This window comes from Hevea brasiliensis, chromosome 5, assembly GCF_030052815.1.
Source record: "Hevea brasiliensis isolate MT/VB/25A 57/8 chromosome 5, ASM3005281v1, whole genome shotgun sequence".
Classification (NCBI taxonomy): domain Eukaryota; kingdom Viridiplantae; phylum Streptophyta; class Magnoliopsida; order Malpighiales; family Euphorbiaceae; genus Hevea; species Hevea brasiliensis.
In genome coordinates this window covers 40,632,792-40,659,857 of record NC_079497.1, presented here as the reverse complement: position 1 = coordinate 40,659,857, position 27,066 = coordinate 40,632,792, and the positions used below count along the sequence as shown (strand labels likewise).

General features: G+C 35.0%; 1 protein-coding gene across 1 annotated transcript in view; it reads right to left on the bottom strand.

Moving 5' to 3' along the window:
- Window positions 1–13,850, bottom strand: part of LOC110670721 (heat shock 70 kDa protein 17) — a 59,899-nt gene extending 46,049 nt beyond the window's left edge. Inside the window, exons 1-11 of the mRNA XM_021832880.2 lie at window positions 13,700–13,850; window positions 12,619–13,415; window positions 11,453–11,685; window positions 11,110–11,269; window positions 7,266–7,511; window positions 6,954–7,090; window positions 6,441–6,780; window positions 6,157–6,318; window positions 5,836–5,910; window positions 5,610–5,710; window positions 5,400–5,469 (exon numbers count right to left, since the gene is read on the bottom strand). Of these exons, the coding sequence (XP_021688572.2) occupies window positions 5,400–5,469; window positions 5,610–5,710; window positions 5,836–5,910; window positions 6,157–6,318; window positions 6,441–6,780; window positions 6,954–7,090; window positions 7,266–7,511; window positions 11,110–11,269; window positions 11,453–11,685; window positions 12,619–13,380 (2,286 nt within the window). The 5' untranslated portion in view covers window positions 13,381–13,415; window positions 13,700–13,850. The remainder of the gene's footprint in view (window positions 1–5,399; window positions 5,470–5,609; window positions 5,711–5,835; window positions 5,911–6,156; window positions 6,319–6,440; window positions 6,781–6,953; window positions 7,091–7,265; window positions 7,512–11,109; window positions 11,270–11,452; window positions 11,686–12,618; window positions 13,416–13,699) is intronic.
- Between the last annotated feature and the right edge of the window lie 13,216 nt (window positions 13,851–27,066).

Genomic DNA, 27,066 nt, shown 5'->3' with positions numbered 1-27,066 from the left:
AAACAAATTCCACTAGTGAAAGTGCTTTGGAGGCACTACAACACTGAAGAGGCAACTTGGGAAAGTGAACAGATGATGAGGCAACAGTTCTCTCAACTGTTTGCATCAAGTAAATTTCGAGGACGAAATTTTTATTAGGGGGGAAGAGTTGTAACATCCTCACTTTAGCTAGTCCGTACAGTCTACTGTTCTGGTGACCGGTGTCGGTCCAGACAACTAGAACGTCCGGAAAATATTTAAACTAAAGTGAGGAACCATAATTAACTCAAATATTAATAAGAAAAATTTAGGAAAAATTTTAGAAATAAAATACAACCAAGTTAAATGAGCCGGTGCCCTAGCGATAAGTAACCTAGTGAGAAGTTGCGGTTCTCGCAACCAGAAGCCCTAAACCAGGGGGAAAATTTATAAAATAATTTTTGGGACTCCAGAGAAGGGTCATAGAGGTTCTTATGGCATTAGAATGCCAAGAAAATACTTAAAAAAATTTTTCAATCGGTACAGACAATTTTGGCCCGTTAAGCCCATTTTGATCATTTCGTCTTCAGAGATGATTTTTGGCCAACTAGTCCAGTTAAATAAATAATTTATATAACATAAAATATGATTAAATGTTGTTAAAAATTTAATTGCAATTAAATAGACAAGAAATGAAGAGTAAATGAAGGAAAATGGACTTATAACATCATAATGATGTCATTAAAAATCTATCAACCAATCCAATCTTGACACATGGCATAACTTTATATAAAAGTAACTAAATGGACTGAAGATGAAAAAAAAAATCAGAAAACCTTCTTCTCTTCTTCTCCTTGACGTCAACCCCTCCGCCATGGCCACCATGAACAAATTTTTTCAAGCTTGATTTTCCCTAGCTTTCTTCCACCAAAAACCCTAATTGTCAACACAAAAACTTGCTCTTACACCTTGGTGATTCTTTTGGGAGCAAGAAGAAGAGGAAAACAAGAACTTTACCAAGTGGGAAAATCTCACTCCATAGAGATTAGTGACCTAACCATGAATTTTACTTTAAATTCATGTTAAGGACTTTCAATGAGTGTAAATTACAAAGAAAAATTATTGAATGCCATTTGTATGTAAACCCTAGATTTTCGGCAGCCATGGTTAGGGTTTGTTTGTGATGAGTTTAATGAAGTTAAAAGGTTATTTGGCTGCCCTTAATGTGCATCTTGTAAGTGGATTGAGGAAATGCAATGAAAATGCATGAATGGTAATGTGTGAGTTAGGGTTTGGGGTGGAGAAATGGGATTTTGACCATGTGATGATGAAAATAGGTTTTAATGGTCAATTAGTGACCATTTAGTTTTGTTTAAATAAAAATGAAGTGTGTTGAGTGATGGGATTTGGGTTTGGTGTGGCTGCCATTAGACTGACCTGCAGAATGGGAGTAACCTGCAGAATTGGACTTGAGTCCAGCAGATTTGGGCAGCCATAACTTGAATTGTAAAGGTTCAATTGGTGCAAGGCCAATTGGACATGAAACTAGACACATAATGGCACAACTTTGGTGAAGAAACCATGCCCATAAAACCAAAACAAGTGGACCAAAGCTTGCCCTAATCCGGGTGATCTGCAGTCTGCCTAGGCAAAATGACCAAATGAACAGTGTTTGGTCATTTGGCCATAACTCAGTGTAGAAAGGTCCAATTGACCTGAAATTTTACCAGCAACAAGCTGAGATATAGACCAACAACTTTCATGAAGAAACCTAACCCAAATTATGACCAGAACATATTCAAAACGTGAGTTGCAGTCACTATTCATTGCACTGTAGATATGGTCAGTCCAGAAATTCTGGACAGAATTTCAATCCGGCCAGTTGTGGTTTTTGAACCATAACTTAAGCTACAAAACTCCAAATGGAGTGATTCAAAAAAAGAAACGCAACTAGACAAAATAAGGAACAACTTTCATGTTGATCAGTTTGCCAAATCCCCACTGCAAAATTGACCAATGGAACAGTAAAGTCAAGGCATAAAAAGTGAAAATTCTGCCCAACTAACATTAAGGTTAGAAATGGTATTGACAACCAATACCAACAAATTTTGAATGCAAAATGTGGTATGTTGATGATATTAAAACCAATGTACCTATTGCCTATGCAAAAGTCAACATTTTTGTTGACCAATGAATGGAATAGTAACACTAAAACTTAAATTCCAAAAATTGTGAAACTTAAAAGTGTGAAATGTCCTAGTATACCTAACAAGATTGGTTTGAATAGCTTGGCATGCCAATAGGGTTCTGTTAGCAGTACTGCATATGGCTTCATGCCATTCTATGTTTCATGGCTCCCATGCCATTCTGTGACATAATAGCCTTTGGCTATGTTATTTGAGTTGATATACTTGGGTTTTAACCCTGATAATTGTTACAGCTTATTAGCTGTTATGTTGCACACTGGGAGACACAATGTGACTGATGGTGTGATGGTCCGAGATACTTAGTACCCAATGCCAGTTTACCCGTTTATCCAGTCCAGTCAACTAGTATGGGTTACTCGGGCAATGATAATAAACCTTACCAAATTTTAAGTGAATAATACTGCAAATAATACTAAAAATTAAGTCTACCCAAAAATGAAATTATACATTCTGCATAATTATTTTATTTTATTTTATTTTATATTGTCACCACTAAGCAGAATTGCTTAGCGCGTCGCTTTTGCCGCGCGCAGGTACTGGAGACCTAACTGGGGAGCCCAGCAGACATCAGACGGGGTGAGCCTTCAGAGCTGCATCCGGGGTCCAGAGTCACCTCACATCTGCACTACATATGGTAGGACATTAGGACTATAAGTGACCCTTTTGTATTTTTGCATTTTGTATTAGTTTGGATTGTAACTATAAACTCCTGTAATTATGTATTAATGTAAATATATGAAATTTCATATTATTGAGATTTTCTGCATAATGTATGTTGATAAATGAAATGTTGAGAATTATTTGTGAATATACTTCAAGTGATGAAGTGAACAGAAAGGTTTTTGAAAATAGTATTGTGATTTGAGATTGAGATTTTGAGATTGACTTGAATGTGTATAATGGAGTTTGGATTTGGAAATTATTTTGGAAGCGTTTTTAAACAGGTTCAGAAGAACTGTTTTTCTAATTTACAACCGGCACTTTGCCGGATTTTCTGTAAAATTTACGGATAAATTCAGATTTATCAAAATTGAAAATAAATGAATTAAAAGGGATAAATTGTAATAAAAATATAAATTAGTGCTCCAGCACACTGAGTGGCATAACTTGCTCGGCTACACTGTAGACGAGTAAGGGGTGTCACAGGTGGTGTCCAAGTGGTAGAGGTTTCGGGTGGTGGTGGTGGTGTGTTGGTGGTAGCAGTGGTGGCTAGGTTGTGGTAATCACCAGGTTGTGGTGGTAGTGGCAGTGGCAATGAGCCACTGGTGGTGATAGTCGCCAGGTGGTGTAATGGTAGTGGTGGCGCTAATTGGTTGGCGGTGACAGTGATGGTAATGCAGTAGAATTGGTGGCGGCAAAGTTTGAGGTTAGTAATAATACAATAGGGGTGGTAGCAACAATAGCTAGCTTATGGGTGGTGATAGTGATAAAAAAAATTATAGCAATGAAAGAAATAAACAAAAATAAGTAATAATGATTGCCTATTTGTTTGTAATTAATGGTCATTATACTAGTCAATGTATAATTGATAACACATTATAATTGTCTCAAAAAAAATATGTCCTCGATCTATTGACAGAGACAGGAAAATTAGGTGCTAAGCCTTGCAGTGCACCAATAACTCCAAATTTACAACTGTTAGCAGGGGATAGTGAGTTGTTTGAACATCCAGAGAGATACGGGAGATTGGTAGGAAAATTGAACTACCTTACAGTCACTCGTCCTGACATTGCTTATGCCGTTAACGTGGTAAGTCAGTTTATGTCTCCCCCAACTGTTGCTCATTGGAAAGCCTTGGGACAAATCTTGTGTTATCTGAAGGGCGCTCCAGAAAGAGGTTTGTTATATGGTAATCATGGGCATTTGAATGTTGAATATTTTTCAGATGCCGATTGGGTTGAATCTAAGGTTGACAGGAGGTCAACTACTGGATATTGCGTTTTTATTGTAGGAAATTTGGTGTCTTGGAGAAGTAAGAAGCAGAGTGTATTTCTCGATCTAGTGCTGAATCTGAATACAGAGCCATGGCACAATCAGTATGTGAGGTAATGTGGACACTTCAATTACTAGATGAGACAGGTTTTAAGACCTCCCTGCCTGCGAAATTGTGGTGTGATAATCAAGCTGCTCTCCATATTGCTCCTAATCCGGTGTTTCATGAGCGGACCAAACATATTGAGATTGATTGTCACTTTGTTCGTGAAAAAATTGAATAACAGATTATCTCAACATGACACATCAAAACTGAAAAGCAGTTAGGAAATATTTTTACAAAAACTCTAAATGGAACTAAGATTGACTACATTTATAACAAGTTGAGCATCATTAACATCTATGCTCCAACTTGAAAGGAAGTGTTATGGAAAGTCAATCGCTATATTATCTCTCTATATATTCTGTATTTTGTATTCCTATTTAGGATTTCTTCCTAATTAGTAGAACACAATTATCGAAATCAATTGTATATATATACCCATGTACAGATTAATTGAAATTAAGGAGAATCATCTCTTTCTACAGTATATTTATAATTAAAAATTATAAGGTAATTTAATGTATTTATAACTAAAATTATTAAGAAAATATAGAGAAATAAAATATAATATTATATTGTATTTAGTTAATGATTATATATACATATATAAATATATAATCATATTGAAAGTATATAATACATCTAAAAAAAATAGAAAAATATAAGTATAAATTCAGTTTTCGATTCAGTTTCGGTACTCTTCTAATTCGGTTCTTAGTGAAAAACTAAAACTAAACTAAAGCATCAAAATAACTTCGGTTTGACACGATTCCTGTTGATTCGATTCAATACCCCAAGAACCATGCACAGCCCCAACGCTTGCATAGGTCTGTAAAGACTACAAAGTATTCAATAATTTGCGAAATAAGCTTTATATAAAATCAAGGCCATGATTCTGAGTTTCTCAAGTGTTTAAACATTTTTTTTATTTTCTTCTTGCATGTATCAATTTCTGTCAAAAAAGAACATACACACTCCATTTGGAATTTTGGATAGACATAGATGAAGATTTAAAAAGTATGGTTATTTGAATGACATTATGTTGGTGCTTTATAACTTTTCACTTGAAACACAACTAAATCCACTAGCATTTCAAATGCACAACTATCCAAATGGATCCTTAAATTGCATCATTCTCATATAACTGACAAAAAATTTTGGCATAAAAGATTTTGTTTTAATTGACCTATTTGATGTACCTGTCTCAGCTCACCAAGGTACTTTAGAGCAATCTCAGTCGCTGCTGGCCTTGCAGTAAGCTCTTTATACCTGCAACAAAACATTTATCATCTGGAACAACTTAATTTGGATACCCAACCTTGAGATTCATAAATTACAACACGTTAGAAAAAAAACATGCTAATCTCAGCAGAAGCTTAGTCCTAACTACAACTAAAATTAGGTCATACCTGAAAAATATAGGGTCACCAATAGCTTTTAATGAATCCAGGCGATCCTGAAACTCAGTAGCAGTAGCATCTTCACCATCAGTATATAGCCATTCTTGGACCTGAAGAATGACAATATGTTCTTTAAATTCTCAAACATTTGAAGGAGAGAGAGAGAGAGAGAGAGAGAGAGAGAATGAAATAAGGACAGAGACAACAAAAGAAAAGAAAAAAGAGGAAGGCTTACCTCATCAAGCTTTTCAATGAAAGATTTACGTTCCTCATGGGAAGATATTTTCTCAAACTCTTCAAAGGTTTCAAGCTGGTAAAGACAAAGCTATCAATAAAAAAACTGAAGGAAACACAAAGCTAACCATTCCTATTAAACAATACAAATAGAAAAATAATGAATAAAAAAACCTTAATGCACAGACAGTAAAACATTCTTAGGTAAATGTGGAGGAAACACCTAGTAGATTCAAGATAACCAAAACTGTGCCAACACCAGAAATGTAAATAATTTCAATATTAATAGATAAGTAGTCAGCATTGCCTAGAAAATTCAAACCTTTTCTTTAGTAGAATATATATATCCTTCCAAGTTATTTTTCAGCTCAGCAGTCCTTCTCCGCACAGCATCCTTTTTGTTTAGTGCTTCTAATTTTCTTTTGGCTTCAGCTAGGGATTCTTCTGAAAGAGGCATTCCAGGTCCTGCAGTCTTCTCAACAATCTACAAAAAATAAAAGGGAGTAAACAACAGAAGGAAAGAAAATGGTGGAAAACCAATACTCTATATCAGGCGAAATTTCTAGCACTCAAATTAAAGTCTCAAGGCTTTCAGCGTATTTTCACCTTCAGTGGGACCCTAAATGTCCTCTTTTTCAGCTTTTTTTCTGTACCCAGCTCAATAGCACTCAGTTCTTCAACATTAGAGTTTAATGTGTTGCCAATCCCACCATCAGAATGCAGGTTTTCAGTACTTTCTTCTTTAATATTTGTAGCCCCAGATTCAACTGATATATTGGCAAAGGTAGCAGTTGTATTTTCTACAGTCAGATTCTTTTTAGGAACTTCCACCCATTCTGATATTTCAATAACAGCATCTGCTCGATCCAGAGAAAGAATTCCACTTCGACTGAGAGAAAAGTGCAGATTTGTCTTGATGGGGGAGGACAAATTTCGAGCTGAATATCTAGACAACATAAAGAACAAATAAAATTATACTTATGTAGGATTGAACTTTGAAACATTGACGAAAAAAATTATAATATCCAGAATTTTTGCATGGAAAAAATATTGCAATAACATAGAAGCATTGAAGCAAGGTAGATATCCACATAGGATTCAAAGCATTTCTAAACTTACTTCTCACTGGCATCTGTCACACCAGAAACAGCATACTGAGCAAATATGGGAGAGATAATGCCAGGAGGTAAAAGATATTCAGTCTCATAAGCAAGCGAAACTTCAAAATCTTTGTCATGGATAATGGATCTGAACATCTGTAAACATAGATTTAGTGAACACAAATAATATTTGGTAAAGCTGAAATATCAAATTGGTTTTCTTCTACCCCTTATTAACCATCTCAGACAACAAATTCACAACCTGACTTCAAGCACTACAGATTTTATTAACATGCTCCAACACAAAGATTAATATTAAAATGCTATTTACCTTGCTGGGGAGTTTTTTCATCCTCGGCATGAGTAACTGCCTAGTGCTGTCATCTTTCAGAAGATCAGGCCCATCTAACTCAACCACAAATCCATAGGAAGAGCCATCAACCACTCCTAGCTTGCGATTCAACTTGATCCCATCGCTTATATTTGCAGCATGCAGAGCTGCACCAAGAACTATAGCCTCATCAGCATCCAGATGTTTGTCCAGCTCATTCCTTCCAAGAATTTCCTGGATCTTGGACTGCAATTAAGAAAAATAAAAATTCTTTAAATTTTGCCTCTATGAACTGATGAAAGTCAATAACAGAGATTATATAATTTTTATGACGAAATGTTTCATATCAGTAATTATGAAATCAACACCAAAAGAATTTATTCCAACTATGTAAAGGAAATATGATATTATCATGCAATTATATCAACCAACCATAAATCTTATGCCCACAAACATTTGAAAAGACATATTGCTGGTAGCGGCAAACATAGAGGTAAGTGTTTTGCAACTTATGCATGGTATGCAATTAACTTGTAAGTATTTCTGGAAAAAATTATAGCTTAAAGGCAGATATTATTGGGAAAATAAAAATTGGGCACCGATAATGAAAAACTCATTCAAACTGCACATGGAAACCATAATTACTATGAGAGTTCCACTGCCAGATAATTATCTATATTCATACAGAAGAAATCCATGAAATGTTTGTCTGCAAGATTTGATGAGATGATCATTTGGTTTGAAGATAAAGTGATTTATCCTAAACAGGCTCTTTTAGTTGAAAAAATAGAATAAAAAATGTCGAAGAAGAGTTCCAGCATATGCAGGTTTGATATAAAATAAATTAATCATAAATCAGCTTCAAAAGGGTTACTGATGAAATTTTCAACAAAACCATCAATGTTAGAGATCAGCTACTAAAAGCTAATGAATAAAATTTGAAATTATCCATGATAGCATGATCTCTGTTGGAATATCACTTTTGGGAACAAGTCCCACATCGTAGTGGACTAGAAAATTAAAGGGCAAACAAGTGTTGGCAAACAAAACCAAAATGGCTTAGGTCATTTTGGTGATGGGGAGCCCAAATCAACGTGTAGCCTGCTAGTTTGATATTCACACTCTTGGGTCTATAATTCTCAACATGGTATTAAGGCAGGTTAGGGTCCAGTTTTAGTTTCAGTTCAATATCCCGGTGTTGCCGCAGTATTTCAGTTTCAAGTTTTAAGTGTCAATCGGATGTCTTGATTGCAACTTGAAGGGGAGTGTTGGAATAACACTTGTGGGAAAAAGTCCACATCAATAATGTATAAGAAAATTAAAGGACAAATAAGTGTTGGCAAACCAAAGTTATTTTAGTGATGGGAAGCCTAGTCTCAAACCTAATTCAATGTATAGCTTGCCAGTTTGATACTCACACTCTTGGGTCCATAATTCTCAACAATCTCTAAAGTATAAACCAAAGTTATCTTTCCTTTTTTTTTTTTTTTGTGCTTTGCTTTCCTTTTATTTAAAAGATACATATATATATTGGAACAAAATATGTACTGGTTTTAGTAGGGTGAGAGATTTCGGTTTTAACCCAAAAAGCAAACAAATCTAATTTGGTTTTTCAGTTTGTTTTGTCAGTCTATCAGTTCAATTTGGGCTATTGTTTTTGAAGAAAATTGGTTAATTGGTTCAGCTTGGATAGTGAGATTAAAATAACTGAACTAACCAAACCAAGTAAACTTTTAAACCTCCTGTGCTATTTTTTTCTTCACTCTTATATAGCTGTTTTATTTTAAGTGTAGTCTCTCCCAATCCCTCTAGTTCTCACGCTAGAAGAAGGCAACCTTCCTTTCCTAATTCCCATCTACCTTAATCCCTCTCATATCAGTTTTCACACTACAAAAAAGACAACCCACACCAGATCTGCCCCCTAATTTTTCTTCCTTTCCTAATTCTTCTTCTTCTTCTTCTCTCTCTCTCTCTCTCTCTCTCTCTCTCCTCCTTGGTACTCGCTGTTCTTCTTATGTTTTAAATAATGTAACAACCGTTATTTAAAAGTTTTTTACCTCCTGCTATCATTACACTCATTGGTTAAAAGCAACATAAAAAATGCACCTATAACGGCCTTAGCGGTTTTTACATAACGATACCGGCCATTATTTACCATTAAGTAATAGTAACGGTCCATTACCGCACCTTGTCTTTCTCCAAATGAGGGCAATAGCTCTTCCTCATGCTTTGTTTCTGCTGATTTGGGAAGTTTTAAGCTGCTTGTCTCACTCTCTCTCAACTTTCTATCTAATTTTCCATCTTTCTACAAGTCTTTCACTTCTTGTTTCTTAAGCTAAGATCATCGACTAGCGAGTTAAGATCATAAATTATCTTTCTAGTTCTACACATATATAGCTTGCAAAAGATGAGTTTTTTTTTAGGTTTTTTTTTTTTTTTTTGCTTATTTGTTGAAGAAAATTATGTTCAATGGCAATGCTAGGTTTTTTTATTAAATTTATGGCATGAAGAATTAGTTTGCCCGATCTATACATTTTTTTTTTTTAATTTGAACTATTTTCAAAATTAATTTTAGTAAAATACATTAGTAATTAGAAAATAACATTAAAGAAACTTTAGGATTCATTAATGTTTGTAATTATAATGTTGGTTCTTTACTATCAATATATAGTTTTTTTGTTTTAAATTGATTAATGCTAATGATGTCTAAGAATGATGGATTTAATGTTTTTATTTAACATATTTATGCTTATTATTTAGTTGCACATCTTATTTTTACTTGTATTTTTAAATATCCATTTCCTCCATGAACTTTGCGAATTTTTCAAAAGAATTTTCGCAGCGATAAGCTGTTACCGTTACATTATGGCCATCATAAGCTTGCTTCTATTACGAGGGACCGCAACTGCGAACACAGCCACGACCGTGATTTAAATCCATGGTTCTTCTTCTTTTTGTACCCACAGCCCCATGCCCGCCCACTCCTCGCATTTCCAACTCTCGCAGGTCCATAGCACAAGCAAAACTACCCATCACCACTGTACTAACATGGGTTCTATATAGTGCCAAAGTCTGTTGCAACAATATACCCTAGGTGTGCCTCTTCAGCAGCAAACAGAGGACAGGAGGAAAAGTGCAAAGACATGCAATCCTGAAACCTAGGTTTGTTTGGATTTATTTGGGTTTTTATGATTGTTGGATTTGTTTGATTGCTGAGTTTGCTTGGAAAATAAAAAGGGTTTGATTGTTGAAATTTTTATTTTGATAATAGAAAATATGGGATTTTGCAATTGTTGAAATGGGTTTGTTGAAATTTGATGTCAAAATTTTGATTTGAAATGTTGAAAATTTTAGTTTGAATGTTGAATGGGAGATAAATTTTATGAATTCTAACTTTATGAGTGATTTTTTGTATTCCAACTCTGTCAAGCATCAAGGAAAGAAATGGAATATAGCAGAAGAACCGATAGGTTAAAACCGAACCGATTTCTTTTGATTTGATTCAGTTAGATTGGCTTTCTTAGTTAGGTTTGGTGTCCCATAAAATGTATTTCAGGTCTTTGATTTTTTGGTTTGATTTGGTTCAAAATCGAACTGATCAGTTATACACATCTAGTTTTAAGTCTTGCCAGAGTACGGTTTTGGAATTGTCACTGACCAATGATGCGTTGCTTATGATGAATAAACAAATACTCTTCAAATAATTTTGCTAAATTATTTGAGAAATCAACTGGAAAAATTCCAATTGCGGAAGAAATTTGTTATAGAAGTTATGCAATGATTGCATGGGCAATATTTTTTCCACGGCATGTTCTTTAGATTGATAAAGATAGATAGTACCAACCTGCAACTTGGGCACTCTGGTAGCCCCTCCTATAAGCTCTACTGCATATATTTCATCCATCTTCAGCCCTGAAAGATTAAGCACTTCCTTTAGAGGTATAAGAGATCTATCCCACAAATCTTCACATAGCTCTTCAAACTTATCACGTGTTATAGTACTCCTGAAATGAATATATAAATGCATCAAGAAAATCATTTTTGTTGCATTATAATAATAATCTAAATCAACTGCTAAACAGCAGATGTCTTTAATCCCACCAAAACCTCTTCCTTGCCCTCTTCCACCCCCCAACTCCCCCAAAAAGAAAGAAATAGGCAGTAAATCTTCTTCAGAGTCAACATACCTGAAGTCCACATCATCATAGAGAGATTCGACTGATATTGGAGCCATTGTGTTGGCACTCAAGATTTCTTTTGTACGTTTAACCTGTTTCTTCAATTTAGCCATTGCCTTAGGAGACTTTCTCACATCAAAACCATTTCCTACTTGTTTATTAAATTCATCTGCAAAGAACTCCAACAATCGTGCTTCCATATTTTGCCCTCCAAGTTCTGGGTCCCATCTAACATCCTTAACCTGCAGATATATTAAGCAAACAAGAATGCTATCAGACTGAAATAGCACCAAAAAAAAAGCAGTTTAAATTAATGTAGTATTGGTGTTATTGTAAGTTACAATGTGAAAATTAAATACAGTAGAGATACACATAAGGATGGACCCAAATAACTGCTCATAGAAAAAGAATAAAAGAGAAAAAAAAAAAAAAAAAAAAAAACCCACTGCAATGAAGTCGAAAGAAAGTAACCCAAAAACATCAACCATACATGAATCAAATCAGATGTGCAAGAGTAATTTTAAACTAAAAGGGACAGCCCAAAAAGAACTCTAAAATTAATGATTTCTTTACCAATCCAGCATCCCAGCATGTCTTAATGCCAAAAACATACAACTAAAAGTGCATTTCGATGAATTCTTAAAAACATTAACCTTTTTGAGATACTCATTTCACTTCACTTAAACAAAATTGTGTACCACTCACAAACCAAACTCCCAATTTTCTGGCAAAGACTAAGTTAGAAGTTTCCACTTTGTCGCCCATATAATATATATTTTGTGTTTGTAGCTATTTCTTCCATTATCTCCTATTTTACTATACACGTGCTATCATATCATAAATCCAATTGAACGAAAAAGGGTAAAACTCTTCATTAGGGACAGATAAGGGGTGCAACGAGGGGCTATAGCCCCCCAAACCTCCCCCCAGGAGCCGTTATACCTCCTGCAAAAATGTTGAGTATGACATTCATAGAGGCATTTTTTTTCTTTTTCATATTGAGCTGATCCTCTAAATAACATGTCACTAGAATCCTTTGCTGCTATCCGAAGCAATTAATGCTATCAAAAAAGGAAAAAAGAAAAGAAAACACACACACATACAAACGAACAAACAAACGCACATTATTGGACTATTGAAACGATAACCTAGAGCTATTTTGAATATAAATGTACCTGAAATTGGTTAACGGACAGAGTCTTCCCAAACTCCTTGGCATTATAAGCCGAGTAACACACAAGGGCGGCGTAAGTACTACTCGACCCCATATCATAGAATATAACATACCTAGAACCATTAGAAAAATCCTTGTCAATCCCATATTGCAAAGCTGCACCTGAATGCTCATTTATAAGAGAAAGCACATTAATCCCAGCCAGCTGCGCAGCTTGAACCAAACCCCTCCTCTCTGCCTGCCCAAAATACGGTGGCACGCTGATCACCGCATCCTTCACCGTCACCTTGGAATGAAACTCTGCCAGATTGGCCGCATAACTCAAAATCATGGCCAATAACTCCTCAACCCCATGAACAGTCACATTGTCATCAATTTTTACCCCCACAGAGCCCCTAGAATCTTCCACAACATCAAATGGCAAATACATTGAACCTAGAAATGACTTGACGTGCTTGTAGGGTTTCCCAATCATGTCACGGAGTTGGGAATAAACTTTGTCAGGGTAACGGGCAATGATTCCAGCGGCTTCTTCACCGAGTAGGCGGTTTCCGGATTGAAATGCAACTAATGCAGGGGATTTTCGCTTAGACATCTCGTTGATTGCAATCGAAATTGGGCTTTGCCCTGGTTTTAGATTCACAACAGCTACTTTCATCCATTCTGCGCCTAGATCTATGCTCGATACGGCTGATTGCGAAGGGATTAGATTTAACGAAAGCAAATATAGGAATAACCCTAATTTGAAAAGCAGCGACCTCATCCTGTATCTGCGTATTTTAAGCGAACAATCCTTCTCTGCAAATGGCAAACAAAGAAAAAAGTTAGTGAAAAATGCCTGCAAGGTAAATGTAGCTCTGTTTGGATTGAAAGAAAAAAGGAAAGGTAAATTTTTAAAAACAAACTTTTAGCAGTGTTTTAGATTCAAAGAAGTGAAATAATACATCAGCTAGATAATTTCTTTTCTAGGAAACGCTTTTTTCTGTTGCAATACTATTTTCTAGGAAAACAAACAGACATTTGGAGAAACTTCAATGGTAAAGGAAATCAATAGAGAAATTTCAAGAGGCAAAGAGGAAGACCAGAAGTGCAAAAATCGCATTCCCTATCAAACAATGACTGGGGAGTGACTTTGATTTCTTTTTTCCCTTTTTTTTTTTTTTTTTTGGTTCTGTTTGGTTGACGAGAAACGTAGAGAGAACGTTCAGAAGAACTGGAACTCTGATGAAATTTGTGGAATATTTGTGTGCTTTATAGGGGTAGAACACGTGGAGAAGTGTCCACATGGGATGTGTGAGAAATGAGAGCCAATCAAACACTGCCAGATGGAAAAGCTACACGTGGTAAAGGCTGAGACGTTAGGCGGTGTTGTGCATACGACTATAGTGTCGTTAAACTCGCTCGGACCGCCGGCTTCACTCGCGGAATGTTTGATTCTAACCGTTAAAATGCAGCTAATATATACGTATTCAAACAGTTAAATCAGCCTCTTTAGTTATTCTTTTAATAAAATAACTGAACTAATAGAAAAATAACTAATCACCTTTTTCGTTAACTCAATAAATTCATAAACTGTTTTCTCATTTTTTTGTTATTTAAAAAATAATTTTAATATTAAAAACATGAGGATAAAAAAGGACTTTAATTAAGGATTTTTTTTTATTTCTCTAACGAAGTCCTTTGTTGGCCTGTTAAGCCCCATTCGATAATTAGTGTTCATGCGCTGTACATCAGTGCCAAGTATATTGTAATAATTTAAATAAAAAAATAAATAAACAGTCATATGTTTTTTTTGGAAAATTTTCATAACAATTAAAGATAAAATTAATTATTTTAATATTATCCTGAAAATATTATTGAAAAATATTTCTAATATATATTAATTAAATAATATTATAAATTAAGTTTAAATTAAATTTGATATATTTTAATTATGAAAATATTAAGAAAAAATTATTTCTTTTGGAAAACAATATCAGCTGTCTTACAACTTATGATTTGCTAGTATGTCAGATTCTGAATATATTGCCTAGTTTGCACTCCTTCTATAATCAAATGGAACAAACTCTACCATAAACAAATTTATCAATTTCATAAGTAATTAAAGGTAAGTAAACCGAAATGGAAAGGACGTTTTAATTGATTATAAAATGAGAATATGGCTTAAAATTAAATACAAAAGTTTTGAAAATGAAAATAAAGATAAAAAAAACTGTTAGAGTGTGATTTGTATCATTTGATTGAGTTGTTAGGGATTTTCACATTACTGTTCATATGACATTTATAACTATCCTTGTAAATAACTGGAAGATTCTGAAAGACCTACCTTTACATTCTGCAGTTGCTAATGATTATCTGTCCACTCCTTAGAACTACTAATAACTTCCAACTATTAGATAACTCCTCCAGATATTTATCTAATAATTATCTTAGGCCATTCATTAATCAAATTAATAAAATAAAATTAATTAAATTAATTTTTTTGCCTAAAAATAACTAATTTATTAATTTATTTTGATGTAAACAATTGCCTCCCACAACTAAACTGGTTGACTAAGCCATTCTAAGTGGAAAAAAAATACTAAACTTTACTTAATTTTTTGTTCAAAATTTGTAGATTTGTAAAAGATTCTCCAATATCTCCAATACTTCTCTTGGGAACTTAAAATTTAGATTAACTCTATCTTAATGACTCTAATTTCCAACACACTTCTAGTCACGGCAAATCACACTTCCCGATGATATGACATTAATGGCACTTAATTAAAAAATCTCTTTCTTTTTCACTTATTTCACTTCACTTTCTTTATTCATCACAACTAAACTCAATAATCAACATTCCCAAATCCATATTACTATCATCATTAAAGCATCACAAAACCCACATATTTTCTTTCATCTCTTTCTTTTCTTTTCTTTCTTTTTTGGTGCGCCATCCTTCATCATGCGATTCTCCTTGTCGACCTGTTCACAGGCACTGCCTCACGTCTAGCTGTTAGCAAGTCCCTATTGTACTCACCGTTAACTCAAGGTGCTCCTTCGTGCAACACTTCCTTGTCGTTTTCCTTTTGATCACCAGCTTTGCCCATGTGAATTGTCACCATTGCTCGGCTTTGTTTGGCCTCTCAACACCTAACCTCACCGTCATTTTCCATCGACAGCCTATCGCCCTTTGCCACCGATTCGCATGGATGGATCAACTTCTTCGTAGCGCTCCTTCACCATTTCTCATGCTATTCTATCAATCTCAATCATTTCAGGTACCACTTCTACCATACTCCGCTTCTTTAGTAGTAATTTTGCCAGGGATTAGTTGATTCTTAAATGGATCTTATTGATTTTCACTAGATTTAAGAATTTTGCAAGTACTTATTTGTTGCTTAGGTACCTGCACTTACTATAGTAGGTTATTAAGTACCTGTATATTAAACTACATGTTAGTACCTATATTACTTGCTTAACTACTGTTAGGCATACATGTTTGATATTTCTCTTTGTACTTATAGAGATGGCATCCCTCCAGCTCGCAAGTACCTATTAGTTCCTAGGTATCTGCCACCTCGCAGGTACCTGCAGCTCCACAACTACCCCTGACAATACCACAAGTCTCAACCATCAACAATAATATTCCTGGACTGAGTACTGCTCCCTCCTCTACTGCCTTGAATGTCTATACTCTGCCAATTTTTCCTATGCCCAGTACCAACTTGTTTTCTTGCACAATTGGAGGTAATTTTTGGACTTTATTGCTATATATGTGACCTTTTCTGCAAGTTATGTTTGATCATTAGTTGTGAAAATTGGTTCATAATTGAAAAACCAATTTTTTGAATGTCCACTTTATAAAAGAAACTCTGTTCGAATTTTGTCTCACCAGGTACCTGCCATTGCTTATGCAGGTACCAGTACTTCAGAGACTGTAAATGTGACACCCCTTATTCGTCTACAGTGTAGCTGAGCAAGGTATGCCTGTAACATCCTCACTTTAGCTAGTCCGTACAGTCTACTATTCTGGTGACCAATGTCAGTTCGGACAGCTTGAATGTTTGAAATTATAATTAGACTAAAGTGAGGAGTTATAAAGAAACTAAATAATACTCATAAAATCAAGAAAATTTTATAGGAATGAAATACACTAAGGTTAAACGAGCCGAAACCCTAGGGATGAGTAACCCGAAAAGGAAGTGACGGTGAAGGCCGTTAGCAATCCTAGACCCGGGAAAAATTTATAAAATAATTTTTGAGACTCCAGAGAAGGGTCATTGAGGTTCTTATGCCATTAGAATGCTAAGAAAATACTTAGAAAAATTTTTCAATCGGTATAGACAATTTTAGTCTGTTAAGCCAAACGGAGGGCATTTCGGTCATTTCGTCTTCAGAGATGATTTTTGACCAACTTGTCCATTTATATAAATAAATTATATGACATAAAATATAAACAAATATTGATGAAAAATTATTTAAAAATGAATAGGAAAGAAAAGAAAAGAAAATGAAAGAAATTTAGCTTTATTACATAAGCATTATGTAAGCATGAGGTCATTAAAATCTTTGGCCAATCAAAATTCAAGAAATACAATTATAATCCATTAAAAAAGAGGAAAAGAGATCAGAATTCTAGAAAATTTTAGCAGCCTCCCACTCTTCTTCCCAAGCCGCACCACCTTTCTCCCATGTCCACCATAGCCAAGCTTTACCAAGCTTGATTTTCTTGGTTTTTACCCAACTAAAGCCTAAGTTCTCAACACAAAAAGTTGTTCTTTCATCTTAGTGAATCTTTTGGGAGAAAAAAGAAGTGAAAAAGAAGAACCCTAGCAAGTTTGAATTTCACTCCATTAGAGGTTAGTGACTTAACTTGCTTTTCTCTTTCAATTCATATTGAAGGAGTATGAATAAGTGTAAATTTGCAAAGAAATTTAATAAATATCATGTGTATGCCCATCCTATAATTTCAGCAGCCTTGGATATGATGAAGTTTTGAGGATTTCATAGAACTAGAAATGGTAGTATGGCTGCCTTAATATTAGTCTCTTAAGTGAAATGATGAAATGCAAGTTAAATGCATGATTTGAGATGTTAGGGTTAGGGTTTGAGTATAAAATGGAAACTTTGATCATGTAATGGTGAAAGTGAGTTTTAATGGTCAATTAGTGACCATTTGGTTATGTGTAAATAAGAAATGAAGTGATTTGTGTAGTGGGAATTGAGGTTAGTGTGGCTGCCCTTGGTGATCTACACGACTGGGCAAGAGTCCAGCAGGTTTGGGCAGCAATAATTGGAGTTGTAGAGGTTCAATTGGTGCAAGGCCAATTGGACATGAACTAGACACATAATGGCACAACTTTGGTGAAGAAACCATGCCCATAAAACTAAACCAAGTTGACCTAATGATTGCCCTAATCTGAGTGACCTGCATTCTGCCTAGGCAAAATGACCAAATAAACAGTGTTTAGTCATTTGGCCATAACTCAGTGTAGAAAGGTCCAATTGACCTGAAATTTTACAAACAATAAGCTAAGATATAGACCTACAACTTTCATGAAGAAAACCAACTCAAATTATGACCATAACATATTTAAAAAGTGACCTGTAGTCACTGCTCAAAATACTATAGAATTGGTCAGTCCAGAAAATTTGGAAAATTTGTAATCCGGCCAGTTATTGTTTTTGGGCCATAACTTGAGCTACAAAACTCCAAATGGAGTGATTCAAAAAAATAAATATAACTAGACAAAACAAGGAACAACTTTCATGTTGACCACTTTGCCAAATTCTGTAACACCCCAAAGTTCGGTAGTGCGTTCTGCTGTTCCAGTGACCAGTGCTGTCCGGACAGCTAGGATGCCTAGAACTACACTGACATGAGGGAGGAGACATAAAATAATGAAATACAAGAAAAGAAAATACAAGAAAAACAAAGGAAAAATAATAGCAAAGAAATGTGATCAAGTTAAGCGAGCCGGGAAACCTAGCCGTTGACTAGCCCTGGACTGCGGGGAACCCTGGAAAACATTTTTAGGACATAAATAGACCCTTGTTGAAGAATAAATCTCATTAGAAATATCAAAGAAAAATTAAATAAATAGTACAAAGAAAAGTGAGAAATCGAAAAACAGACAAAACTCGGTAATACCGAAAAATCGAACGTAACTTGAGCAGGGCATTATGGTCATTTGACATCCCGAATTGTCTTTTGACCTAAATGTCCATTAAAAATAAATAATATTACACTTAGAAAATGAAATGAAAAATTAATTTGGTGGTGCCTAAAGTAAATAGCTAAAATCATGGGTTAATGTGGGATTAAGTGAAAGTTTAACTTATAAAATGATTTAATTTTTTAGTGGACCACTAAGAGAATTAATTAAACACATAGTGGGACATGTGTACACTTAAAATGCAGCTGAATAATTCAGCTTCCTCATTTGCATTCAACATTGCCGTGAATGAGGTGAGAGGAAACTCCATAGCCATTTTTCATGCAAGCTTTCTTAACCTCCCATTTTCAACTCCAATCCTTTAAGTTCCTTCACAAAAAATGGTCTACACATCACAAGGAAGATATTGATACCAATTTTGAGAAGTTTGGTGAAGGTTTAGCAAGTTACAATTAAAGGTAAGTTTGCATTTTTGAGAATTTTCTTGTTAAACTTTATGTTTATGTTATGGGTGTTAGTTTTGTGAAGGAAATTTTGAAGTTTAAATAGTTATTGAGATAGCCATTTTTGGACAGCCATGGGGTCACACATTTGATGATTTATTATGCATATAATTGATGAGAAATAATGTTGATCATGGTAAATTAATATCCTAATGAATTGTTTCACATATACATGGTGATTTTGGCACTTGGATGAGAATTGATGGATTGTAGGGCAATGTGGTGTTGAAGGACAATTTTGGCAGCCTTGGGGACACTTGAATAAATGTGTATATTCATGGGAGTGTTGGCAGAATTGTGGCATTAAGGAATGAAGGATATGTGTATGAAATTATTATGTAAAGTGTATGTGAAAATTAGTGGTGTTTAGGTGTGTATGTAATGGTATTGAGATATTGTAAATGTGAATTATATTTGGTGTGTTGAGGGTAATGGTAATCTGCCCAAAATAATGTCAATGTAAAGTAGATTATACTGTGATTAATGTACCAAAACAGATTGGTAGGGAAGTAAACAAATTGCAAAGTAAATGTGTGTAGTTGATGTGTGTTAAGCAAAGTAATCAAGGCGTGTACATTTTAGCCTATAACCTTAAATGTGTAACCTCAATTGGTATGAGACCAATTTGAGGTGAAACTAGGCACAAAATGTGCCAACTTTCATTGAGAAACCATACCAAAATTCTGCTTGCAAGGTGACCTAAGAAAATGACCAATTCGGATTAGGTACACTTGAGACCTAAAAAGCCGACCATTTGGGCAGCGGTGAGTATTTAGGCCATAACTCACTCAAAACAGGTCCAATTGACCTGAAATTTTAACCATGGATAGTTAAGACCCATACCTACAAGTCTTATGAAGACACCAAAACCCAGAAATGACCAGAAATCAAGTCAAACAACTTGAACAAGTTCGGATCCAAAAACATGCAGAATCAGAGTTGACCAAATTGACCTAAAAATGAACTAAAATGGTACCATAAGACCAGCAATAGTATAAAGACCATAACTTGGTCTACTTAACTCGGATTGACCTGAAATTTTGCCCGCGTGCAATAAGACCTAGATCTACAAGTTTGTAGTTTCGACCGAGACCGAAACCGAGGAACTAGATCGTCAGGTTAGGTCAAACCAGTATCCGGAATCCAAAGAATTTGCACTAAAATGCACTAAACAAGGAAATGACTTTGGTAAAAATTAGCAAACCTAATACCCTATCGAATGTGACATATTAATGACACTAAGACCTAATTTACCTAAAACGCAATGAGGGTTGGTATATTAGGTGATTAAGTGAATAATTGAGTTCAGTACATTATTTACCAAACACCATCGATAGAGACAGTTTAATTTAGCACTGAAACACTTCAAATTGTGTTTCTCAGTTAACAAGGACTCAGCAAAAGGGAAGGAAACACTGAGTCGGATCGAGGAGACGATCGTCGGAGGTTTGTGCACAACTAGTTTTAAGCGATTTTGTTTACGAATATTTTATATGATTAAATGACATATTTTCTTATGAACTATGTTTAACAGGCATTGGATTTAATTCAATTATTATTGAAATTGCTATAGTATGTATGATTTTAGCTTTGTGAAATGGTATTTCCACAAGTATTAAGCATTGTTATGGATTGAACAAAATATGTTTTGCAAAATTGTGATAGAACCTGTTTTGAATTATGATGGTAATTTTCATAGAAAAATGCAAATTTGTGATTTGAATTGTGATGAGCATAAAAATTATTGGATATTAGAATTGACTTTGAATCGAATTATATTGTAATTTATGCTCACTAAATGGATTGTAATATTGTTTTATATCTCACTATAGATGCTTGACTAGGTTATTACCCGTCTCTCTCATTTGTTGAGAAGACAATGGAGTTAGTTGTGTTTTGATTACCATGGTACGTGCACAGGCTTAGATTTTCCTCTGATTTGAGGTTAGATCTAAGTTTAATTTATCGTTATGGCCCTTGCGGAAGATTCATTATTGTGATGGTACTGTGCACGATGATTCGACCTCCCCGACCATAGGGAGTTAGAATCAGATTCGACCTCCCCGACCATAGGGAGTTAGAATCACATCGAATATGGCCCTTTCGGATTAGTCTTGCATAGTTAGTGAGATAAAGATTGATTTTTGAGATACATAATGACTTTTGAGATACAATAATGATTTTTGAGATACATAATGACTTTTGAGATACAATATGATATTTGAGATACATATTGATTTTTGAGATACATAATGGCTTTTGAATGGTAAGAAATTGTGATTTCAATTATGGTTTATGTATAATTGATTTTGTTGGAATTACTTAAATGGTTAGTCATTATTTGATAAATTGAATTTTGTGATCAAAGTCATTTATACAAATGATTTACATTATTGGCAACAAATATTTTGAGTTTTGAAATTTGATCAGTATTCAGATTCTCAAATTATTTATCAGAAATTTGTCAATGTATATTGTACTATGTTTTAAATTATAGTTGTGCACCACTGAGTTCACCACTCAGCGATAGCTTTGTATGCTGTCGCAGGTAAGAAGAGCATAGAGCAGTAAGTAAATTTCGTTGAAGATATATTCGGATAAGCTCCAGGTATATCATAGGTATACCCATGTACATAGGTTTTGATGTAAGCATGTAATAATATGTATGTAAATTATTTGAGCAGTTGTATATAAAACTCTTGTAAAATATTTTGGTATGTAATCAAATGTAAATTATTGTAAATGTAAATTTGGAATTTCAATTATCTGAATAGTTTGTAATATAAATTTTGAGTCTTGAAATGAATGAGATATTTCTTTATGATGGGATTAGTTTGAAAATGAATTGATTGTGTATTGAGAATTGAATTGTGAATTGAATTGAAGTTACTGAAGTTGTATTTGAAAAAACATATTGGGAGCATTTTTCTTTTGCAGGATTGAAGAAATGTTTTCTCAAAATACAGCCGGCACTTTGCCGAAATTTTGAAAAAAATTTTATAACACCAGATTTTAATCGATGATTTAAATTGCACGAAATTGTTTTAAAATCCCTTGTAGTATATCTAATGGGTTATCGGTAGAAGTACACGGTAATTCATTAGGTGTACTACGATCATGTTACATCTTACAGAGGAGTAGGGTGTGACATGTTTTAGTGGTATCGAGCAATGGTTTTAAAGTAAATTTAATCGTGAATTTGAAATCTTTTTGTCAGAACTACAACTGCTCAAATGTTTGATACATATAGTACATTTACATCATAAATGTGAACTAATGGAGAGGAATCTCCTTGTGTTGGTTGTACAGGAATAGAAAATTCTTGAAAAAAAAAAATGGAAGAGAAGAATGAGACAATAGAATAGTCTATGATGGCAGAAGAACAAGTTGAGGCCCCAGCTCCACAAAATGTCGAAGGCCTGACTGTACCAATTTTACCAGTACAAATTACTGCACAAATGGCCCAACAAATGGCCACTTTCTTTCAACAAATGGCTGATAATCTGTCGGCCCAAGCCCAAGTACAGACCCAACCCCCACAAGGGCGGTGTGAAATGGAAAAGAGGGAGAAACCTATGGGTCAGAGTTCGAACAGTAATTTGAGAAAGAGAAAAGAATTTGAGGAACCCCGAGCTCAAGGATATGATAGAGGTGGATCAGTAAGACAGAGACCATCAAGGTCCAGTCGTCGAACAACTAGAAGTTCCTACCCTTCCCGCCAATGTGAAACTTGTAGAAGATATCATGGTGGGATATGCTATAAGGCGTCTGGAGCCTGCTACAATTGTGGAAAACTTGGACACTTTGCTAAAAATTGTACTAAACCACCTCGATCTCTGGATTTCACAGATGTCGATCAGTCAAGATAGAAATAGAGTTGGTACTCCTCACCACTATAACACGGTGAATCAACCCGAATATGGTAGCACACGATCGGGCGTCCACTATACGCCAAGGAGAAAGAGCGAAACTTGGATGTAGCTGCTGGTAAGTTCTTAATTTTTGAAAGAAACAATTAGTTATTATTTGATCCCAGCACTACTTAATTGTGTGTTAGTGTCAGAACTATATGTTCTGTTGCTATTCCCTTACAGGAGAATAAATTTGATGCGTTAGTGACTAGTCCTTCAGGATCAAAACTACAATAACAAGTATGATTGACACTAATTTTGGAAGAATTGTTAACTAAAAGAATTGGGATATTGTAATCAGAATTGGTTTGGGATATTAGTGGATTCGAGAAAGATAAGATGTTAGAAAACTTAGTCCATGAGGTTATAACGTAGTGACTATATAATGTTCTCGATGTTTGTATTGTAAGCTGCAGATTACAATACCGACACTGGATTATTGTGTAGAGCTACGTGTTTCCTCGTGGTACAATAAGTAAGAATATTTGTAAGTAATCTATAAATTGATACAGTTGCACCCAAATAGAGTACTAGTACTGGAAATAAATGTGAAAATTTTAGTCAGAAATTTAAAACTTCAGAACTAGCCTATCAAACGACTACACTTGTAAGGTAGCTAGAGTCAATGACTCAGTTATATTAATGTGAATTACCTGTACCATAGTAATTGCTATAAGCTTAGAGATATCAGTACGACTTATCATCTTCAGATGGATGGACAGTCGAAACAAGTGATTCAGGTAAATTTTGAAACTCATTGGATTTCTGTAAATAATGAAATGAAATGATAATAATAACCTGTAAAATGTAATAAACCCTCGAGAATATACTGAGAACTTCTGTCCTTGAATCCGAGGGGAGATGGGACAGATACATCCCACTAACAAATTTGTATATAATAATAAGTGTCGAGCTAGCATACAAATAGCACCCTATGAAACATAATAAGAGAATGGATAACTATGGATTTTGTGATGAGATTTCCGAGGACACAGAATAGTCATGATGCGGTATAGGTCATAATTGACAGACTAACCAAGTCTGCTCACTTTTTGCCAGTTCGGATGGACTATAGCCTGGAAAGATTGGCCAGATCGTACATATATGAGATTGTAAAATTGCATGGAGTGCCAGTATCAATTGTGTCTGACAGAGATCCTAGGTTCACTTCTAGATTCTGGGGTAGTCTTCAGAGAGCCCTAGGAACTAGATTGAACTTCAGCACAGCATTCCACCCATAGACAGATGGCCAACCTCAAAGGGTTATTCAAATATTGGAGGATATGCTACGGGCTTGTGTGATTGAATTTGAAGGTAGTTGGGATACACACTTGCCTTTGATTGAGTTTGCTTATAACAACAGCTACCAATCAAGCATTGGGATGCCTCCATATGAAGCTTTGTATGGTAGAAAGTGCAGAACTCCCCTATGTTGGAATGAGGTAGGTGAAAGGAAGATGATTGGGCCAGAAATTGTTCAGTAGACAGAGGAAAAGATCAGATTGATTAGAGATAGACTTAAGGCTGCATCAGACCGTCAGAAGTCCTATGTTGGTTTGAAAAGAAGAGATATTGAGTATGCAGTGGGTGATAAGGTATTCCTCAAAGTTTCTCCTTGGAAGAGGATTATGAGATTTGGCAGAAAGGGGAAACTGAGTCCTCGTTTCATTGGACCATATGAAGTTCTGGAAAGAGTGGGTCCTTTGGCATATCAGTTGGCATTACCTCCAGAGCTAGCAAGGATACACAGTGTCTTCCATGTGTCCATGTTAAGGAGGTACAGATCAGACCCATCTCATGTACTGTCAGTTGAAGAGATTGAAGTGAATCCAGACCTCTCATATGAGGAAGAACCCATAAAAATTACAACTTACGAGGTGAAGCGGTGAGGAACAAAGCAGATACCCACAGTTAAAGTCTTTGTGGAACCATCATTCAGGCCAGGAAGCTACTTGGGAACGTGAAGAGGATATGAGGATACAGCACCCACAGCTGTTCAGAGACTAATGCCAGGTAAAATTTCGAGACGAAATTTATTTAAGGGGGGGAGAATTGTAACACCCCAAAGTTCGGTAGTGCGTTAACATTCCGGTGACCGATCTTTGTCCGGACAGCTAGGCTGCCTAGAACTACTCTGACATGAGGGAGGAGACATAAAATAATGAAATACAAGAAAAGAAAAGACAAGAAAAACAAAGGAAAAATAATAGCAAAGAACTGTGATCAAGTTAAGCGAGCCGGGAAACCTAGCGATGGGTGATCAGGAAGTCACGGCGTGGACCGTTGACTAGCCAGACTGCGGGAACCACGGAAAACATTTTTAGTACATAAATAGACCCTTGTTGAAGAATAAATCTCATTAGAAATATCAAATAAAAATTAAATAAATATTAAAAAGAAAATAGATAAATCTAAAAACAGACAAAACTTCAGTATCTGAAAAATCGAACGTAATTCGAGCAGGGCATTATGGTCATTTGACATCCCGAATTGTCTTTTGACCTAAATGTCCATTAAAAATAAATAATATTACACTTAGAAAATGAAATGAAAAATTAATTTGGTGGTGCCTAAAGTAAATAGCTAAAATCATGGGTTAATGTGGGATTAAGTGAAAGTTTAACTTATAAAATGATTTAATTTTTTAGTGGACCACTAAGAGAATTAATTAAACACATAGTGGGACATGTGTACACTTAAAATGCAGCTGAATAATTCAGCTTCCTCATTTGCATTCAACATTGCCGTGAATGAGGTGAGAGGAAACTCCATAGCCATTTTTCATGCAAGCTTTCTTAACCTCCCATTTTCAACTCCAATCCTTTAAGTTCCTTCACAAAAAATGGTCTACACATCACAAGGAAGATATTGATACCAATTTTGAGAAGTTTGGTGAAGGTTTAGCAAGTTACAATTAAAGGTAAGTTTGCATTTTTGAGAATTTTCTTGTTAAACTTTATGTTTATGTTATGGGTGTTAGTTTTGTGAAGGAAATTTTGAAGTTTAAATAGTTATTGAGATAGCCATTTTTGGACAGCCATGGGGTCACACATTTGATGATTTATTATGCATATAATTGATGAGAAATAATGTTGATCATGGTAAATTAATATCCTAATGAATTGTTTCACATATACATGGTGATTTTGGCACTTGGATGAGAATTGATGGATTGTAGGGCAATGTGGTGTTGAAGGACAATTTTGGCAGCCTTGGGGACACTTGAATAAATGTGTATATTCATGGGAGTGTTGGCAGAATTGTGGCATTAAGGAATGAAGGATATGTGTATGAAATTATTATGTAAAGTGTATGTGAAAATTAGTGGTGTTTAGGTGTGTATGTAATGGTATTGAGATATTGTAAATGTGAATTATATTTGGTGTGTTGAGGGTAATGGTAATCTGCCCAAAATAATGTCAATGTAAAGTAGATTATACTGTGATTAATGTACCAAAACAGATTAGTAGGGAAGTAAACAAATTGCAAAGTAAATGTGTGTAGTTGATGTGTGTTAAGCAAAGTAATCAAGGGCAGTGTACATTTTAGCCTATAACCTTAAATGTGTAACCTCAATTGGTATGAGACCAATTTGAGGTGAAACTAGGCACAAAATGTGCCAACTTTCATTGAGAAACCATACCAAAATTCTGCTTGCAAGGTGACCTAAGAAAATGACCAATTCGGATTAGGTACACTTGAGACCTAAAAACTGACCATTTGGGCAGCAGTGAGTATTTAGGCCATAACTCACTCAAAACAGGTCCAATTGACCTGAAATTTTAACCATGGATAGTTAAGACCCATACCTACAAGTCTTATGAAGACACCAAAACCCAGAAATGACCAGAAGCAAGTCAAACAACTTGCACAAGTT